The following is a 21,326-nucleotide window of genomic DNA, read 5'->3' as shown; positions in this document are numbered from 1 at the left end:
GGAAGAGAGTCTGTTTATAATTTCTTCCAACTTTCTTGAGAAGAAAAAGTAAAGAACCCACAAAGAGACTATTTTAATATTCTTTTTTATGCTGCCATGACATTGCTACATTCATATGATGGGGAATATTTGAGCTCCCATAAGACAATGGTGTGTGATATCTAATTGGACAACATCAAATGACAACAATCCAATCAGTCACAGTATTTCTGCATACAATATATCTGAAGCTAATATATGTGTGGCTGGTCTCGGCAGATCCCTAAGGTGATTATACTTGAACCCCTTAAGTTGATGTAGTGTCAGTTTGTGTCCAGCTGCTATTACTTGGGATTTTCAGCATCTCCATATATAAGTTATCTGGATGGACTACATATTGGAATCTCAAGCGGCTGTCTTTTTAGATAGCATCCCCAATTTTGTACACTTCCTGTTGTATATTATTATTATTTTCCATCAACCAATAAATTGCCCAGCAATGAAATGTACCAGATGATTTGATCATATATTAGCAAGTACATCAGTTTCAGCATTGCAGACAATATTCACCATATCCATGGAAACTTCATTTTACTATTACATTTTGCTCTTCATCATCTTCCTTTTCCTCAAGAACTTTTTGCAGAAATTTAACAAAAGACTCCCACCAAGCCCTGGTCTCTCCTTCCCCATCATAGGTCATCTCCACCTCATCAAGAAACCCCTCCACAGAACACTTGCCAAATTGTCCACAAAATATGGTCCAATATTGTACATCCAATTTGGTTCTCGTCCTGTCATTGTTGTCTCCTCTCCCTCTGCAGCTGAGGAATGCTTCACCAAAAATGACATCGCTTTCGCAAACCGTCCTGGGCTGCTTGCCGGCAAACACCTTGGATAGAACTATACCACCCTTGTCTGGGCATCTTATGGCTCTCACTGGCGCAACATGAGACGCATAGCCTCTCTTGAGTTATTGTCATCTCCCCGCCTTCAGATGTTTCATGGCATCCGTGCAGATGAAGTCAGGTCATTGGTTTCCCGGGTTTTTCGAGGTTCTAATGGCAGTGAATTTCAGAGCTTAGACATGAAGTCAACTTTTTTTGAGCTGACTCTTAATGTTCTGATGAGGATGATTGCTGGAAAACGATATTACGGGGAACATGCGGTAAAACTGGAGGAAGCTCAGCTGTTTAAAGAACTTGTGATAGAGACTTTTGAGTTGAGTGGGGCTACTAATATTGGAGATTTTATACCAGCTTTGAAATATGTGGGAGTAACTGGGCTTGAGAAGAAGTTGGTGATATTGCAGAAGAAGAGGGATAAATTCACTCAAGATTTGATTGGAGAACACAGAAAAATGCAGAGTGGCTCTGTTTCTGAACAGAGGAGCAAGACCATGGTGGATGTGTTGCTTTCCCTGCAAGAAACTGAACCTGAATATTACAGTGATGAAATCATAAGAGGCATGATACAAGTAAGCTCTCCCAACCAAAATCTATGAAAACAACTCAATAACAAATGTAATGATTTTTTGTTGAAGGCCTTTTTTGCATAATTGCACACAGGTGATGTTATCAGCAGGGACAGAAACCTCAGCTGGAACAATGGAATGGGCACTCTCACTTTTGCTGAACAACCCAGAAGCCCTTGCAAAAGCACAGACCGAAATCGATATCGAAATTGGACAAACCAGGCTCATTGAAGAGGCAGACTTTGCAAGGCTGCCCTACCTCCATGGCATCATAAATGAGACCCTGCGGATGTACCCAGCAGACCCAATGCTGGTACCCCATGAGTCATCAGAGGAGTGCACAGTGGGAGGGTACCATGTTCCATGTGGAACAATGCTGTTGGTGAACATGTGGGCCATACAGAACAATCCTAAGCTGTGGTCACAGCCTGAACAGTTTAAGCCAGAGAGGTTTTTGAATGTACAAGGGGAGAGAGATGGTTTCATGTTGCTGCCATTTGGGACAGGGAGGAGGGGCTGCCCTGGAGAAGGCTTAGCAATAAGGATGGTTGGGCTGGCCTTAGGGTCATTGGTTCAGTGTTTTGAGTGGGAGAGAATTGGTGAGGAGATGGTGGATATGAGTGAAGGGGCTGGGCTCACCATGCCTAAAGCTCACCCTTTGCTTGCAAAGTGCAGGCCACGCCCAAAAATGCTGGCCCTGCTTTCTCAACTCTAAGAGCACCTGTTGGGCTTTTTGGGTTTGCTATTTCATGTCATGTTAGTTTTGTTTGTGCAGATTGTTTTGTTGATTGACTTTATCTCTGTGTCATTTTAGCTTTTAAAGAACTGATGCACAATGTATTTTTCAAGAAAAGTAATAAATATGATGATTAGGACACAGCAATTTTTGTTCAATATGGTGGTTCAGGGGTGAAATGTACATGAACAACCCAAATAAATGAGCATTATTGTGTGTAATGCAGACTAGGCTTTGGTTATGCACAAGTTTTCCTTTTGTAGCAGATACTTCTTCTATCAGAGAGTCCCCAGATAAGAAATAAAGGTTTCCTATTATGTTCTGCAAAAGTTTCTCTCTCTCTCTCTCTCTCTCTCTCTCTCTCTCTCTCTCTCTCTCTCCAATGAGTTTGTCCTAGCAGTATAATCTGCTAATTGTCAATTAGTTGATGTTTAATTTGCATGGTAATAACACATTCCTAAACCCTTCACCTACCTATCATTGCTTACCATACAATTTACAGCCCACAACACTAAACATTCATGTGTGCCTTCAGTTCATGACTGCAATTCTACCTGCAGACATATCACCCTCTCTATCATCTTTATTCTCTCTACTTCACAAAAATGGAAGCAACCCAAAAGATTGTGAATATCAATTCTTAGCTCTATTTTATTCGGGAACGATATTCTAAGGTTTAAGATCAAGCAATTAAAGCAAAACAAAATCCATTTGGAAATTATAAGAACCTAAGAATCAGCAAGAGAATCAAGAAAATATAAGGGCTTGGATTGGATGGTGTTGTAGCATATTAATAACTTTTATCATTACAAATCCATCCAGTGGTTGTGGTATGAGATTCGACAGCCTAGCTAGCTATTATCCTGGCCAGCCTTCAACACCATCTTTGACAATATTTGCAACCTTACATCACTCACAGTGTTTCAAAGATCAAAAGGTGCAAAAGGAAAACGAAAGGTTCTTGGCCATGGCACCTCAATTCAAAAGGGTTTCCGAATTTCCATATATTTAGCCAAGAGCAGTACATGCTCATGCTGGCTTTGGCAAAAGGCATAAGCCCTTGTTGCTGATCACTTGAAGAGTTCTATGCTTTGTGCGCCAAATGGCATGCTTTATCACCTGTAACGAAAAGAGTGGTGCCTGTCCTCTTCATCAAGCTAAATTCAGCCTAAAATTAATGGTTTCTTTTAGACTTTGGAATGGTTCTATGCTTTATTATTTCAAATACTTTTTTTTATTAATACTGAAATGCCCAAATATTATCATAATTATAGTTGGTACCAAATCTTATGATATTGTTTAATTACATCATCTCATCATATTATTTTCTTTTTTTGACGCAAAAGCGATAGTGTTTTATTAATCATGAAGGAACAAAAACCGGAGTATGACTTAGAGGATTAGGTGTTATTAGTCGTCGTTCAAACAAATTATTTTCTTATTTGAATAGAAGTTATGCGTGTAAATCCTGACAACTTACAGAAAGAAAGAAAAATGAATGTCATTGGTTTATTTGTAATCATGAACGATTGTGATATATTTGTTTCATTTTATCAAGAAAAGCTTCATTCAAGATCGCAGTTACAAAGTTCTAATGGACAATCAATTCATGTTGATCGATACTACACAACTAATATAGACAAATAATTAGTTAATCAACTCAAGCTGAACTACAACTTCATTAGAGCCTCTTATCTATAAATTATCTTTCCATATACTTGTATGAAATAAGAAGTCACTTAATCGTACTACCAATAAAAGAAAGAGAAAATAGTCTCACTTAATACAAAAATAAGTTAAATTCATAAAAATTTATACAGAACTCTATTCTTTTATATATACATATATATAACAGGACCTCTTACACCTTCGATATAATATTTAGGGCCTGTTTGGGAGTGCTTCTGAAAGGGCCAAAAGCGCTTTCTAATAACTAAAAGCGCTTATGACAGCGTTTGGCAGAAAAATTTAGAAGCGCTTTTGGGTCATAGAAGCGCTTCTTAGAGAAGCACCTGCTATGTGCTTCTTCAGGAAGCACCTGCTATGTGCTTCTTCAGGAAGCACTCCCAAGTGCTTTTCCACGAAGCACTTTAATTTTTTATGAAAATTCAAGATTTTTATAATAAAAGCGCTTTTGTTAGAAGCGCTTATGAGCAGAAGTACTTCCTAGAGAAGCATTCCCAAACGAGCCCTTAGTTGAACAGGTTTGTTCTCTCAAAATTTTAATGAACGAAAAAACAATAAATATTAAGATGGTGCTCATTCTTTCATCCAACAAAAAAACTCTTAAGATGACCAGTAATTGCAAGGGACTTGTAACTTAACTGGTTAAGAGCATTTATCCCAATACTCGAGATACTATAGGTTTGATTTCACACTCCCCCAATATCTCTTGTATGAAAAAATAATAATAATAATAATAATAAACCCCAGTAATTAAACTTTAAAGTAACAAAAGGGCATCAGCCATTCCAACACGTGGCAACTTCCTAATGGCCAGAATACAAGACGACTGCAACCAATAATAAATGCCTAATTATTTTGCACGTAAAGAAAGAAAAAAAAACGACTATAAAATACAACAAAACGCAAAGCCGACACTCTCAAGAGCCCACCCATATCGGTCGGTCCGTTTACCACTAACGTAACCCATCCCATACAACTCAACAGGCCACAGTCCACACTATCTCCACAGTCCACCCCAACATCCAACATTAAACGCAAAAACCAAAAACGGCGACGCTCCGTTTTTCGTTGACGACGCCAACCAACAAACCATGAGCGCTCAATTGCGCCAAGACGATGACGAGCCGAAGCTCCAAGATGCCAAGGACGAAGAAGCAAACCGCTTGCTGCAGCCGCAGTCGCTGTCGCTGTCGTCGGCATGGGACGACGACGACGAGGTGGCGTTCGAGGCCAGAGAGAAGATCCTGATTGCCGAAGACGTCGACTCAATCGACGCCGTCGATGACAATTCCACGGCGGTCCCGCCCTTCTCGTGGAAGAAGCTCTGGCTGTTCACCGGTCCGGGTTTCCTGATGAGCATAGCGTTCTTGGATCCGGGTAATTTAGAAGGAGATCTCCAGTCGGGCGCAATCGCCGGGTACTCGCTGCTCTGGCTTTTAATGTGGGCCACCGCCATGGGCCTGCTGGTCCAGCTGCTCTCGGCTCGGCTCGGAGTTGCCACGGGCCGGCATTTGGCGGAGCTTTGCAGGGAGGAGTATCCGAAATGGGCCGGGTTGGTGCTCTGGTTCATGGCTGAGCTGGCGTTGATTGGGGCGGATATTCAAGAGGTGATTGGGAGCGCCATTGCTATTCAGATTCTTAGCCATGGATTTTTGCCGCTCTGGGCTGGAGTTCTCATTACGGCGTTGGATTGGTTGGTATTGAGTATTTACTTTCAGTTGATGTCGTTTTTCAAGTCTTATTTGGGGTTTTTGTTTTCTCTGCTTCTCAATGCTTGTTCATTTGTTTTTGAATTCTGGTTTTCCTCGCATAATTTTGTTCATTTCAGTCCATCACCAAGTAGGGGAGTGATTTTGCTTTTCTGAAGCTTGACTTCTGGTTGGAATCTTTAATCTTCTAGCTGATTTTCTGTTGATTGAATGGAACTTAGGCTAGTTATTTGAACAACGAGCTTGGGTCAATTGACGTTAGCTTGGAGTGGGTAGGTTGAAATTTATAACATCCTCACCATTTATTTTTCTTCGTCATAATTGCTGGGGTGCTAAGTCTCAATTTAAACCCAACTTAATTAAAATGAATTGTGGTTGGGAGATTAAGTTTGGAATTCATGGTTTTGAAGAATTCTATTACTTATCCTTGAAAATTGAAAATAATAAAGTTTCTTACAATTGTATCATATATATTTTTTGGGACATAATTGTATCATGTTAATTTCATGTCTTAAATGACAATTTCCTCTCTTCTTCCATGGGGGAGTAGCTGGTCAATTTGGCCCTTCAGGGATAATTCTGTTAACTAGGGTTTTCTGTTTTCTCTTTCATGCTACAGTTTCATCTTTTTATTTCTTGAGAACTATGGGGTGAGGAAGTTGGAAGCTGTTTTTGCAGTTCTCATAGCAACTATGGGTTTATCGTTTGCCTGGATGTTTGTTGACACAAAACCGAGTGGAAAAGAACTATTAATGGGTAAAAATTGTATTTATTATGCTATGTAAACATTGAATCTAAGTAAACTATATCACCATTGGCCGTACTGATATGTATTTATCGACTTCCTCCTCCTTGCAGGGATTCTGGTTCCAAGACTTAGCTCAAAAACAATTCGGCAGGCTGTGGGGGTTGTGGGTTGTGTCATTATGCCACACAATGTATTTTTGCATTCTGCTTTAGTACTGTCAAGAAATATCGATCCCCACAAGAAAGGACGAGTTCAAGAGGCACTAAACTACTACTCAATTGAGTCATCAATTGCACTTTTTATCTCCTTCATGATCAATTTGTTTGTCACCACTGTTTTTGCTAAGGGATTTTATGGTACTAAACAAGCTGATAGTATAGGACTAGTAAATGCTGGTCAGTATCTTCAGGAGAAGTATGGAGGAGTGCTTTATCCGATTCTTTATATCTGGGGTGTTGGGTTATTGGCAGCTGGGCAAAGTAGCACAATAACTGGAACATATGCTGGGCAGTTTATCATGGGAGGCTTCCTTAATCTCCGTTTGAAGAAGTGGCTGAGGGCATTGATCACACGAAGTTTTGCAATTGTGCCAACTATAGTTGTAGCAATTATTTTTAATAGGTCTGAGGCTTCGTTGGATATTTTGAATGAATGGCTTAATGTGCTTCAGTCTATTCAGATTCCGTTTGCTCTTATACCACTTCTTACCTTGGTGTCCAAGGAGCAGGTCATGGGGGTCTTTAAGATTGGACCTGTTCTCGAGGTAAGTTGTTAACTTCATTGTTTCTATCATTTTGGTTTTTAGCTTTCTGTGAACAGCCATATTTTTGGTTTGTTTTGCTCTGTCTATTCAATAATAACTAGTCATGGTTGATATTGATATTGGATCGCTGTCCATGTTTGGTATTTGGATGGCTCTAAAGAAAAAGGAGGGGTTGAAGGAGGGAGAGAATACTTATTCATTTCAACTTCTGCTAAAGCAGGTTCATAGCAGAAGCGTACGGTTATCGGCAGCTCATTTTGCACAGTAAAAGTTAATTTTTAAGTATAGTAATCTAAAATTGGAAAGATGTGGGTGGATATAAGAAAAGCATTTCCTTCATAGCATTTGTTGGTCCAATTTGTATGTGGGTGAGACTTTGGTTCAGATGAGTTGACTTTCAAATAATTGAAAATATCAATTTATTTTGCAGAGAGTGGCATGGACTGTGGCTGCTTTGGTGATGGTGATAAATGGTTATCTGTTGTTGGATTTCTTCATTTCTGAAGTCAATGGACTGCTGTTTGCTCTTCTGGTCTGCAGTGGCACGGCTGCATATATAACATTGATTGTATATCTTGTTTCACGTAGTGGTGCTCTCCCTTCCACATTTTTCAGTTCATTGTCCAAGAAGTTTGCAGACGCAGGGAATTGATTGAACAAATCCATGTGATTGCACGAAGCTCTGCATATCTGAGTTATGCATGCTGCTGTGAACCAAAGCAAAAGCCGGTTAGGCGGCGCGAGGGTCTTTGATCTGCTCTTTCTGGAGTGAAAGCATTCTTTCGACGTAACGGTCTCTAACCTTGGTGCATATGTTAAAGTGAGTATACAAATTTAGACAATTGAAGGCCTTTTTGCATTATGGAGCTACACAGTCATCTTGCACAGGTTGATGTCTGATAACGTAAAATATTCTTTTCCCCATTTTAGATGATGGACAAAGCATCGTAGCGACAATGCAGAATGAATTACCTTGGCTGTAAAACATGTAGTGTTCCCCTCTTTAAACTTCAGAAAATCGGAACGAATTGCTTTGTTATTCTTGAGGTAACAGTTTTATCGTGTACTATAGTGAAACTGGTAAATCTTTGTTCCTCTCAGAGGATCGGTAACTTTATACAAAATGAGGAAGTGAAGTTTGCAATACCGTTATTTTTTCTTTTTAAACGAAGATTGATGCAGAAACAGTAGACTACTGATTTGTTGGTATTATTGGGTCGAGCCGATGGTATAAGGGACTTTCTCCATTACGAAGTGCAGCTGTGCGGAGTCGATGCGGGGTTCTATTATTGACCGTCAGAATACTTTTACGTTGTAGATTTGAAACATAACTGAGAGAACTTGTTTTCACATCTGTAAATATCAAAGCTTTTCAATCTTTTCATTAGAGCCAGAATTTCCCGCATTAGAGCATCTACAATCATGCTCTCTATTTTTTAGTTATGATGTTAAACAAACCTTAAAATTAACTGAGTACACCTTATAATTTAAGTACATCTTAATATTTAAATCAAAATATAAAATTAACTAAGTATATTCTATTTAAATATCAAAAATATCCTTAATACACCCTAATAGGGTTGGGATAATTTCATTTTCATTGTTCGCGAAGTTTGGCACACAAAAGTTAATATTTATAAAATCCATCATGAACATTTTTAGACTTCAGCTAGGAAATCCATTTGGGATATTATTTTGATGAGCAAGATAAGATCTGTCCAGATTTACAGCAATAGTAATTTAGTTGGATTTTTTAGATGGTCAAGAGAGTATAAGGTTTTTATAGGATTAATTTTTTTTCAATTATCCAGCGATGCTAGAATTGATGTGGAGAATGAATGTAATGATGTGATCTACATGTGACGTCGTGAGAATCTTTCCGTGGAAAAGGAGGTAGGGGAGGAGGAAGAGGGGAAGGGAGAAAATTTGTTATCGGTAAGTTTTTTTCAACCTAAACCAAAAAAATTCAAAGTTAATACATCTTTGGATGACTCTCGCCACATGTCTGAAGCATACATAAAACTTGTTTGCTTCAATAAATTACTTAATAACGATGAAACAAATTGTTTGAGTTAATATTAAGATTTTTGGAAGTAGGGTTTTTCGCTTACGTTTGATTATAGTTGAATATGTTGCATAGGGTGTACCTATTAAAATTACATTTATTTCACAATTTAATATATTATTTTTAGTTATTTTATATTAGGGTAAATTAGTAATTCAATAATTAGTTTGGCAGTAGGGTGTACTCAGTTAATTTTAGGGTTCATTTAGCAGCACTTTAAAATTTAGCAGAGTCATGCCAACTCTTTAATATATATTTATTTGGCAAATACTCAATTTGTTTCATTTTCATGTATGCCAACACATGCCGACATAAGATTCCTTCAAATTCAAATTTCTTACATATACATGAAGCATGGCCTGCAACTTTGTCAACCATGACTTCACGCACCTTCAACTTGAAGCTAAGCTACCATCTTTTTTCCTCTCCATTACCTTACAAAAGCATAAAAGTGTCATCCTCTCTTGCAAGTTGAAGTACACACGCCAAACATTTCCACAACTCTTTTTGAAACTTGTAGAAAATTTTACGAGTATAAATGGCAGCCATTTGCTTCTCCATTATAGGCTGCTCATTGATATCAACATGATCAGCAATTATCTCTTCATGACGTTGCTGGGCAAGCCCCCTATCAAACCGTAGTATGACATCCATTAAAGAATTTCATTTTGAAATATATAGCTTGAAAAATGCATGAACACCTTCTACTCGTTGGCTACTTGACATTTCTGCTAAAAAAATATCTTTCACATATGCTGACACCCATCTTGAACGTATTCTATAGATTGAAGATAGCCACTCATCATCATTTAGTTTACCTTTGTGGACCACATCCATCCACTTTGACTCAAATTCTTCCTTTGTGTCTGATTCCCACACACAACTTTGAAGTTCTTTATTTTTATCCTTATAAATGTGTCAAATGCAATATCTATGGAACACTCCTGGAAAAGATTGTGAAACAGCATTTCCCATGGCTGGATCCTAATCTGTAATAATTATTTTGGGTGGACCAACAAGCATAGCTTTCTTAAATTGATCAAACAACAAAAGACTCGGTGGTCTCATTGCTCAAAAACCCACAACCAAACCGATAAGTATTGTATGGGGTATCAAATACAACCACATCACCATAAAACTTATAAGCTCTTCTAGATGTTGGATCAGCCCAAAAACAATGTTTAAGCCTATCATCATTGTCAGCCTCTATCATAAAATGATTCATTTTTTGCTTGCTCACCAATAAAATGCTCACTCAACATGTGTGCATCATGCCCCTTCATCTTTCTCTGCAATTGTCTTTTGTAGTTATATAAATCTTTCTTTGTATATCCAATGTTTTGCATCGCTCCTGCTTGCACTTGAAGAAGACTAAATTGTTGATGTGTTGGGATATTAACATCACCAAATCATTATGCCGATACTTTACTAACTTCAGAAATGTTGCGATGCAATCTCAACAAATGTAATATTTGAGGGGCTGTCAAGGCATGATTGTGGCCCTTCACAAAGTTAAAAATTATGTATTTTGTTCCTTCTCTTACCTTTAGAATCGCAATCTTAACCTTACACCCACTTCGTACTACACCACGCCGCCTTTCACTTCCATTAGAAACTTGTTTGGAATATATTCCCTCTTTGTAGCACACATATTCTTTTCTTAAGATGTCATTAGAAGTTTTACTCATTTTCTGACAATAACTTGGAACACTAAATCCCGCTTCTTTTGCATACTTGTTATATAAGTTATAGGCCTCCTCAAGTGATTCAAACTCCTGACCAATTTTGGGTACATGCCTAATTTTCTACTCGAGGATTGAAAACTAAGTCTGAATTATTTTCATTAGTATCTTCCATAAATTTATATGTTTCGAGTCCTTCTTGTGGGCTTCCCATCTCTAAATTTTCATCTATTAAAGCAAAAAATAACAAAAATATTGGTCAATGGGACATTGGTAAGCAATAGCAAAGAATAATGTAGCAATGCTTAAACCAAAAGCCAAACTCGTAAGTCCATATCAAACCTGAATTAGATAAACTTTCAACGAAAAAACGAAATAGAATAACTTAGCCAAAACCATACAAAAACAAAGACCAATTAGTTGAAAGTTTATCTAATTCAGGCTTAAACCAATTACCCGTCATTCTTTTTCTTAAAAAAAAAGATAATAAATTCTTTATTCTCTTGGGATTCCGATTGTGATTGGACATAATAAAAGATAGCCTATAAATAACGCAGCAAGAAGATACACAGAGGGATCCTCACGTTCACCCTTAAAGATTCATCTGGATTCCACCAGAAAAGTGAGAGAATTCTCACAGACTATATTGATTATTTTGGAATACAATTGATGCCTAAGGCAACGCTTACATTGCCTATTTATTCTACTTGTAATTTGCATGATTAATTATACATATTGAATGCTATTTAAATCATGGCATGTAATACTCATGGCCCATTCGTCTTCACCTTGCGCCTATCAAGCTGTGCTTCAAATTCCTCTGCTAAACGTTCTACGTCAATAAATAATACGTAGAAAGAATTTTAATCAAACATACCGATAAAAAAATCAAACAAATTCTCATAATAGCATCTCAACAGTACTAAATCAAAAATTATAATTCATCCCAAATTAAACCCTAGAATACTCAATTTTAACAAAATCCCAAATCAAAGCCCTAGAATAATTCATCCCTAATTAAAGTCCTAATTAATTTCAACAAAATCCCAAAATTATAATTCATCCCTAATTAAACCTTAGAATACTCAATTTTAAATTAAAACTGTAATTAAACATATATAGAAAAAGGAGAGAATAAGAATAATACTTGTTGTTGACAAAAGGAGATGAGAAGAAGTTCCCAAGTTGCCCACCCAAGATAATAGAAGATGTAGCCAATAGAGTGAGAATTTGAAACCCACCCAACCCCCCAAAAAAAAGAGAGGGAGAAACAAGTAGATGTCGGGTAGCAAAGAGAGAGAGAGAAACAAGAAGTCTCATAGCCAAAAGAGAAAGAGAGAGAAGATATAGGAACACATGGATGGCCATCATGTGTGTAGGATTTCCTTTAAATTTTTTTAATTTTGGGTTGGGCGTATAACACATGTAGTTTTTTGTTTTTTTGAAAAAATTTGGCCTCCAGTCTACCCTGTTTACCGCACCGCCCCTGGATAGGGGCCACACCCCAAAAGCAAAGAGAAAAATTGTCGATGTTTTTTAATAGGGTAATGATTTCCCCATTCCCATTTTGATCACTTACACTCCTTTTTCAGTTATAAAATGGAGTGTAAGTGAATAAAATTGGAGTGTGGAAATCACCACTCTTTTAATAAACCCCAAAACAGCATCGATAGACATGAGCGAGCGCGCGAGGTGAAAAGACTGCTCAAGGAGGGTCAATGATGGTTTGAACTGATCATTGGCCAACAGCAAGCGTACAACAATGGATTTGTAGATCAATGGACGGACTGCAGGTCACGTGTCTCACAATCTACAAAAATAGCATGCATGAAGGGAAAATTGATAAGAGTTTATGTGTATACCTTTGCATTGGCAAATCAGACATGTTGTAACGCCTAAAGTGATGCATTAATATATGAGGAATTCTAGCCACCACATTTTTCTCACCACTTTAATTCTAGGTGTATATCCTTATCACTATTTTCATAACTTGACACGTGTCCACATACATAACCATGGTTTTATAAATACAAAATAAAAAATTTAATCATGGTTATCTCTATAGACACATGTCAAGTATTAAGAAATGTTGTGAGGATACACATTGGGTTAAAGTGGTGAGTAAAGATATTTTCAATCTTCTCTTGTCTTTTCTATTTAGTTTTGCGCCACTTGTATTCCACTTACACATAAATCTATATGTTCAACCAACTTTTTATTATATTTACACGCAAAATATCATTACTTTGCATTAAATACATAGATTTATGTGTTAGTAGAATACACGTGGCAATCTATGTATTTAATATGTTCAACTAACTTTTTATTCTCTTTATTAGCAAAATATCATTACTTTGCATTAATTACATAGATTTATGTGTTAGTGGAATACATTTGACTGGAATACATGTGACACAAACTGAATGAGAAAGGCTGAGGAAATGTAACTAGCATTCTTCTTAATATTAGAGAAGTCAATTGTTTTCTTTGTTCACTTATATGATAGGTGATCTATGAGATGAGATTATGAAATTATGTAGAACCCATTTTAGACGAGTAAAAAAAACTTTAAATGTGTAATGTTATTGTGTTACCCTACTTTTATTAACTCGTCCATTATGTGTTTTAAGTGTATTTGTCATGGTTGTTTGGTGTTTAGGAATTTTTTCAATTTCGAAATGCACAACATGCGGCCACCATAGTATAATTTAGCACCCAAAGGAAAAGTTGAATTTTTTTTTTTCCTTAATCGTTTCTTTCCGCTAGTGAAATGTGATATTTCATTGAAGGAAATGAAGGCTAACAAGAGTTAGATGCAACTCTCAAATCTAATCTCTCTGCAACTCTCTCTCAAATATGACCAAGCCATAGACCTTGTAGGCCGCCCAGCAGAGAGAGAGAGAGAGAGGAATAAATAAAGGAAAGGGAGAGAGAGGGGAAAGTGGGATTTGATGGTGAAGAAGGAAGTCTCTGCCAGAAAACCAAACCTGTGTGACATGCACACTGCATTTTTGTATTGAAATACTAAATATGTTAGTATGGAACCTAATCAGATAGAGTAATGCTGGAAATAGTTCCTAATCATATCGGCTCTGTTTGGTTCTTGGGAAATCAATTGCTTTTCCATATTTGGTAAGTCCAGGCATGGAAAATTGTTGTCTTGCACATGAGAAAGTAGGGGGAAAGTGATGCCCTCCTCCCCCATTGGTTTTTGTTTTCTTCCTCATGTGAAAGTTTGGAAAAATAAGCCAACATTAAATACACATTTCTCATGACCATATTGTCCCCATTAACAATTTAGAATTACAATATAGCATTAAATGCATTCTTTGTTTATTTAATTTCATATGGGTATAATTGAAAAATTAAACAAACTTTGTTTTGCATTCTTACACAAACCAAACATGTGAAAGGAAATAAAGTAATATTTCTTGATTACTTTCTCAGGATTACCAAACATGGGAAATGAATCTTCATTTCTCATCCCTTGGGAAGTGATTTCCCCTCAAATTCGTTCTGTGAACCAAATGGGGCCATAGAGTAATGCTAGAAATACTTTTTAACACAACTTGAAAGTGTTTTTAGTTAATTTTTTTTAAAAAAAATTTGCGCTCCTTTTCATTTACAAATGACATGTTTACTAATTTGCAATCAAGTTAAGAGGAATTGAATTAAGGGGGAGTTGGAATCAATATTCTCATTAAAGTTGTTTACTAAATTATCATGAATCGGAATTGAAACTAGTTTGATTACTAAAATGCACTTGTTCTAAATAATTATTGGGTTAAATTGGATGATAAATTTGAAATTTAAAAAATTGTGAGGATAAAATGGGTAAAAAAGATGGGTTCATAATGGGCTAGTTATCCAGCAAAGAGTCCAATTTCTCCAAAATCATGAGTTGAATTCCTAATTTTGTGTAGGGCCCGCTTGCTTTTTCATTCCTTTATGTGAAGTAAACACATAAGTAGTCCGTAATCGGAATTCAACTCCTCATATTGATTCCCATTACGGAAATGCACTATAATTACCCAAACTTGGTATTTGGGACCTCCCGACTTGGACTTGGCCTTTCGATTTCTTGCGTTTGGCCACAAACCCATTCCAAGCCTCGGGAGCTTCATATCCAAAACTCACAGCTCTTCATTCCAAAAAATTCACTAAAAAATACTACGAGCTCTTTGTAACATACACTTTCATTCTATGATTTGAAATTCACAATTGGATCCCCCAAAAAATAAAATTCAAATTTCACATAAAACTAAAAACTAAAATAAGTTACCAAACAACTTGTGTTCAGTTTTAACTTTTAACTTTTTTGGAAAATTGAAATTAGATACCAAATAAGTTTTTAGTTTTTTAAAAAAAATGAAAAAAGAAAACTGAAATGGTTGTCAAACTGACCTTAAGTGACTTAACGAGTAAGTTGAATCAAAACGACTTTCCAGGTGCCAATTGGAATTAGTAAGACCTTTAAAATTAGGAAAATGCTAAGGAGACTATCTTTAGAGACCAACTTGTATACCATCTCCCTAATAGAGGTGGAACCCATTGTATTGGTGGGCTCCACTTTAATTAGAGAGATAGTACACAAGTTGGTTTTTTAAAATGATCTCTCTAGCATGACCCTTAAAATTAATGTAAATACATTGATATGTATGTACCATCTAATTAATAGAGATGGGGCCACTATATTATTATTTGTGGATTCCAAGTCTATTAGAAAGATAGTAATGGTCTAAAAATATAGTCTTCCCTACCATTAGTCATATTCAAGATAGTAATGGTCTATAAATATAGTCTCCTTCCCATTAGTCATATTCAAATCATCTATTTGTTTGCATCAATCATTCACAAGTCACACGCATAACTTTTTTAATTGGAAATTCACTCACAAAAGTACCTGAGAAGCTTTGGCGTTTTTTATATTTATTTTTAAACTAGACAAATAATAAAAACACAGAAGAAATGAAAGCGCACAACCAAAAAAGAGACCAAGACCATGAAATGCAACAAGGCTATTGGTCAATGAGAGAGAGAGCCCATTATTTTAGGTGACAGACATACGCCGCGTACACAGGCAACTTTCTTCACGCTTTCTCGCATGAAAAGTTTCCATAAATTGCATGCAAACTCAGAGGCCGAAAAAAACTCTCCCAGTCCCAGTTTTAGTATCAGTCTACAACCCAATCACCTACGGTAAAGTCAGTCAAGCAATTTCCCAACCACATTCAAACTCTTCCTAACATTTTCCTCTTCAAAATCCCCCAAATTTACTACCGAAACTCAAAAATATATTCCTCAATATATATCTCTAGCTCCTCCACCCCTTTCTCTCCTCAATCTAGAACCCCAACTCTCAAAAAATCTTGTAAACTTTCTGGAGTTGTTTATCTTCGCTGTTAAGACGGAGAATGGAGGGTTTTCGGTGTTTTCTGGACACGGAATCGCTTCGTATTCCACAATCTCCGTTGCCGGAATGTGTGTCCGGAAGTTCATCGCAGAACCCCATTGGAGAATCCCATTTTGATCAAACCCTAGAAGCTGCTTTTTCTCGCCTCAAAGTCTCACCTTTTTGCCGCCAGCCGCAGCTTTCTCGCTTTGACGGCGATTGCAGTAATGGGTCTTTGATAAAATACCCAATAAACGATCATGGGTTGGGTGGGGAAAATTTTATCCCATTTTGCAACGACGAGCTGCAGAGTCTGAACTTAAATAGTGGCGGTAATGGGGTTCTTTCGCATTTGGGTCTTCAAGATTGCTGGGTTCAGTCTGATATTGATTGCTCGAATGGCTTTGTGTCCAATTTAAATCAACATTCTGATAATAGCCCACATTGGTTGCAAGCGTCCCTAAATGGCTGGTCTGTGGCTGATTTGCGTGGGAGGGTAGCCTTTCTGGCCACGGACCAAGACGGTTGTCGTTGCTTACAAAGAGCAATGGAGGCTGTACCAAACAAAGAATTGATTGATTTGATATTCTTGGAGGTTCTAGAACATGTGGCCACTTTGATGCTTGACCCTCATGGGAATTACGTTATTCAGAAGCTTGTGGAGGTCTGCAGTGAAGAGCAGAGGACCCAAATGCTTTTAATGTTGACCAAGAAAAATGATTTGCAGCTTATTTGTATTTCCCTTGACACTCGCGGGTATGGTTGGTGCCTAGTTGTTGTTTGCATGTGTTAATAATTCAATTGTTGTAAGATTGCTGACCAAATAGTTGTTTTGGTTTTTTTTTTATTAGTATAATGGTTTTCTTATCTTTCGTGTGACAGGACTCGATCTGTACAGAAATTGTTGAAGTATGTTTCCACCAAAGAGCAAATCACTCTGATTATGAGAGCTCTGAGTCCTGGTGTTGTTGCATTGAGTAAGAACAGCAATGGTCAACATGTGATCGAGCATTGCTTAGAGCATTTCTCTGTTCAAGACAATGAGGTATGTTCTCTCCTGTTTGGGCGATTTGCAATTATCCGAATATTTTGTTCATGTTGCATTTGGAGTTGATGTTTTGCTAGTTCTGCTCATGTCATTTTCATGATGAGTGACATCTTGCAAGAATCCCCCTTCAGTACTTGCTTTTGATCATTAAAATTATGATTCTAAGCCAATCCACAGCTTGCGAAAAGCTGGAACATTAGCCGATTAGCCCTCGAAAGCAGGAAACATATCATCCATGCACCTGAAATTTATCAGCTATACCATCATGTCATGTTGGTTAGAATATCTTGTCTTTGTAGTCGTTATAAAGGTAAACTATTGATAACACAATTTGAAAGTTTAATATGTAATTGGCTATTATTGGTCATGTTTCATTCAAACAAAGGGTGTGATACGCTCATTGGGAATTTACTTTTTGACTGCATATGTGACTAGCTTGAAGCCTGGCACCCTAATAAAACAACCAAAAGTTTAGGCTTATTACTTCTAAAATTTCAGTGAAGCGCATGAGTTTTATATCCAAGGATCGCATGATGGATTCTTGTAACTGAAGGTTATTTAGATTATCCTTATTCTTAATACGCATCCTTCTTTTTCATATTTACTTCTCTTATCACGGTGTTTCTAACAAAACATATTTTGTTCCACATCATATTTTGACATTTCTATCCTCATCCCAAACTTTTTATTTTAAAGTATCCTCGTAAGTTAACCATCAAATGTAAGTTGACATGCATAATAAAGAGATCAACTCACTTGGTGATAAAATATTTGGTAGTAAACAAGCACCAATCTTTCTATGTTGCTTACACCAATGTTTCAGAAGCCCTTTGTAACTAGTCCATGATTTCACTTTCCTTAAGTACAAGGGAAAGGTGTAGTATCTTGATTATCTGGCAAAATTTTTGTTGGCAGCATCTTCTGCATGTGGTGGCAAATAACTGTTGTGAAATCGCAAAAGATAAAAGCGGCTGTTGTGTGCTACAGAAGTGTGTTGAACACTCTAATGGACAAAACAGAGAGCGTCTGGTTGCTGCGATAACAGTAAAAGCAATAGTTCTAGCAGTAGATCGTTATGGGTTTGTTCCTATGAAACGTTATCCATACTTTTTAAAAATATCAATCATGATCTTTATTTATTGTTCTATTTTATTGTTCCTATACCCTAGAAACTACGTGCTGCAACATTTACTGGGGTTGAGGATGCCACAAATCACAGAAAATCTTCTGAGGCAACTTCGAGGCAGTTATATGTCTCTCTCTTGCAATAAGTATGGCAGCAATGTTGTGGAGAAGTGCTTGTTAGATTCAGGGGAAGAAAAGTCTTCACAAATTATTTTTGAGTTGCTTACAAATCGGAACGTTTCAATGCTTCTTTTACATCCTTTTGGAAACTATGTCATCCAGACAGCACTGTCAGTTTCGAAGGTTAGATCATCTGAATCTGCATATCAATTAACAAATTGTTTAGATACACAGAAGTTCTTGTTATCCTTACAAATTTATGACATATATTGTGTCAGCAAGGCGGGACTGCGTTTGGATATTTTCACTTGCCCATATTGTTCAAATTACTTCATTTGATTAACCTGTCAACTTATCGTCTTTTGATACGTCCAGTTGTCTCTTAAACCTAGATGATTTTGATTAAGCTCTAATGATTTGATTTAATTTCTCATTTATTGCGCAAGCACAGGGTCTCTACCATAATGCTCTATTAAATTTGGTTCAATTAAACTCCCACGTCATGCGCGGCAATTATTATGGACAAAAGGTACTTGCTTGGTGCGATAGGAGCTTGCAACATATGTAGAGATGGACAAATACAAGGTATTCCATTAACAAGAAATAAAAATGCAACTCTAGTGTGCCTGGCATTTTGTTGTTTCTGTTGTTCTGTCCCATTTGAACTTTCGATGGAATGATTTCCTCACTGTCCTGTTGTGTTGTGTCGTCATCTTGCAGTGCTTTTTCTCCCTACTTTTCAATGTCACTCTTGTAGGGATGCAAGGATTCGTTCATTGGAGCAGCTGGATAGGAGCTAACTTTAGGTTTGTAATATCAAAATCCTTCAAGGGGATCAGAAAGGGATGATACAATGTGTGTTTCTAAACCGTAGAGTTCGGTGATCTTAATTCCCACTGTTTTGGTTTTTGGGTATAGGTTTTGTATATTGAGATCCCCCATTGTTGTACTCAGTGTTATATTAGAAATTGTTTCTGAATTCATCTACTCGTGTTAAACTCAGGGGATTGTTTCTCTTCTTGTTAGTTGTTCTTACAGATATAAAGGTTCAGTTTCGGATGCTATTGTGTTTGACATGAGGGAAATTTTCACTCTCAAATTATAAATAATAGCATGTTATCCTTCAAAGTTTATTCCATTGTTAGGTTGATATAGGAAGTTCATTTGTGCATGATTTTTTTTTCTTTCACTTATTATGGTTTGATCAACAATTCAACTTTATGTAAGGACCGTAAAAAGAATACAATTCTTGTGCCCGCGAAAGGAATAAATTATAGAATACTACAGATGTACCAGGTGGCCACGTAGTATTTTAAGGCCTTTTCCAACTCATATGGGCTAAACCTAAATTTCATACTTAATTGATTGGAATTTGCAGATGAATTTTAACTAGATTATATATAAATTGGATTAAGATAGGCTGAATTGGAACCGAAGTACACCCGAGAAGGTTGTTGTCTTTTGAAAATCGACAAAGGTTCGTTTTTAGTTGAGTTCAATGGAGTTATAAAGTTTGTAGAGTTCAATGTAGTTCAATTGATTTCTATCAACTCCACATAGAGTTTGATTGAATTCCTAGATTGATTTTGATGGTGTTTGTTAGAGTTTTATCGTAGATTTTAAAAGAGTTGATTAGAGTTCTAAAATATATTTTTTTTCTTTTTTTCTTTTTTTCTTTTTTTTTTGGGGCTATTTATGGTTTTTCTAGATTTTCAAAAGAGAAAAGTACCTTTACAAAAACATTTGAGCTATTGAACTTCCAAATCAATACATCCAAAGAAAATTTTAAAAAAAAAGGCATCTAATTTGTTCAAATGTGCAACCAAATAAGGATTTATGTCTGCATGTTTATGAAAAATAAGCAAAAGTAAAAACATAAAAGTAATTTCATGACAAAAAAATGAAATTGGGCGTCGAGCTAAAGAACGTTCAATATGACCATCATGTATGAGAGCCATTAAAGCATTGAGCACTTGAGCTATTGCTTCTGTTGCCATCAACAATATCTTAATGGTTTCATAATCATGTTTCTCTAATTCTACATCGTCCATTTCCTCTTCTTCTTTTTCTTCGTTGATTTCTTCATTATATAGTACTTCATCTACTTCTTCCATCTCCATTAATAACAAAAAAAAATCTGAAGTGCACATATAACATTGTAACACAAGCAATACTCATAAGTTATTGATATTTGATGAATAGCAACAAAAAAAAAAGAAGGATGATTGTAGATGAAGAAGCCTATCGATATTTGATGAACAACAACAAAAAAAAGGATGATGTAGAAAAAGTACAGAAAAAAAAAAAACAGCAACCAAAAAAAAGAAAAAAGAAGGAAAAGTAGAAACAGCAATTGCTTGGTAATAAGGCAGACGTGCAAACCCTATTTCATTTTCTTAATAAGATAAAGATGTTGTAAGTGTATAGGCAGGCAGCTCGTGAAACAGCAGCCTAATATATGACGGCAACAATAACTATTCAACTATTCATACATGATGTGCATCGAATACAAGCAACAGCAATTGCTTGGATATATGATGATGTATAGTGTTGGCGCTAAAACTGATTAGATAGAGATGAGTGCAACTTACAAGTGATGTGGACGATCGAGAGATCGATTGAGCGTTGGATGCGGATTCTTCCTGTCCATGGATGCTGATCCTGAATAGAAGGAAGCCGAGACTCGTAAGGTCTATGGATCCGGTGTGGAACCAGCCTAAGACCCTTCGATGTCAAAGTAAGATTGTTTTTTAAGAGCTTTTGCTGTTAACAGGATATTAATATAAAAGTCAAGCTGAA

General features: G+C 36.7%; 2 protein-coding genes and 1 pseudogene across 4 annotated transcripts; all 3 read left to right on the top strand.

Annotated features, from left to right (window-relative positions):
* Positions 1 to 62: 62 nt before the first annotated feature.
* On the top strand, positions 63 to 2,518 carry LOC110761964 (cytochrome P450 81Q32-like; annotated as a pseudogene). Its single transcript, XR_015832952.1, has 2 exons — positions 63 to 1,456; positions 1,548 to 2,518. The product of XR_015832952.1 is annotated as a cytochrome P450 81Q32-like (transcript).
* Positions 2,519 to 4,781: 2,263 nt separating this feature from the next.
* On the top strand, positions 4,782 to 8,482 carry LOC110761988 (metal transporter Nramp2). 2 transcript variants are annotated; one of them, XR_002527457.2, is made up of 5 exons: positions 4,782 to 5,568; positions 6,204 to 6,340; positions 6,443 to 7,095; positions 7,526 to 7,915; positions 8,026 to 8,482. XR_002527457.2 is itself a non-coding variant. In XM_021964581.2 (4 exons), the coding sequence occupies exons 1-4, from the start codon at positions 4,967 to 4,969 to the stop codon at positions 7,745 to 7,747; spliced, it is 1,614 nt and encodes a 537-aa protein (XP_021820273.2). In that variant the 5' UTR covers positions 4,782 to 4,966; the 3' UTR covers positions 7,748 to 8,482. The 2 variants fall into 2 exon arrangements, 1 of the variants encoding a protein (XP_021820273.2); XM_021964581.2 differs by having other exon boundaries at positions 7,526 to 8,482.
* Positions 8,483 to 16,096: 7,614 nt separating this feature from the next.
* On the top strand, positions 16,097 to 19,586 carry LOC110761921 (pumilio homolog 12-like). Its single transcript, XM_021964503.2, has 6 exons — positions 16,097 to 16,990; positions 17,117 to 17,279; positions 18,198 to 18,361; positions 18,452 to 18,710; positions 18,979 to 19,112; positions 19,248 to 19,586. Exons 1-5 carry the CDS (start codon positions 16,257 to 16,259, stop codon positions 19,093 to 19,095), a joined length of 1,437 nt encoding a protein of 478 aa, XP_021820195.1. The 5' UTR covers positions 16,097 to 16,256; the 3' UTR covers positions 19,096 to 19,112; positions 19,248 to 19,586.
* Positions 19,587 to 21,326: the final 1,740 nt, after the last annotated feature.

Source organism: Prunus avium, chromosome 1 (assembly GCF_965620075.1).
Source record: "Prunus avium chromosome 1, drPruAviu1.hap1.1, whole genome shotgun sequence".
In the NCBI taxonomy this organism is placed as follows: Eukaryota; Viridiplantae; Streptophyta; class Magnoliopsida; order Rosales; family Rosaceae; genus Prunus; species Prunus avium.
This window is presented reverse-complemented; position numbering and strand designations above follow the sequence as displayed.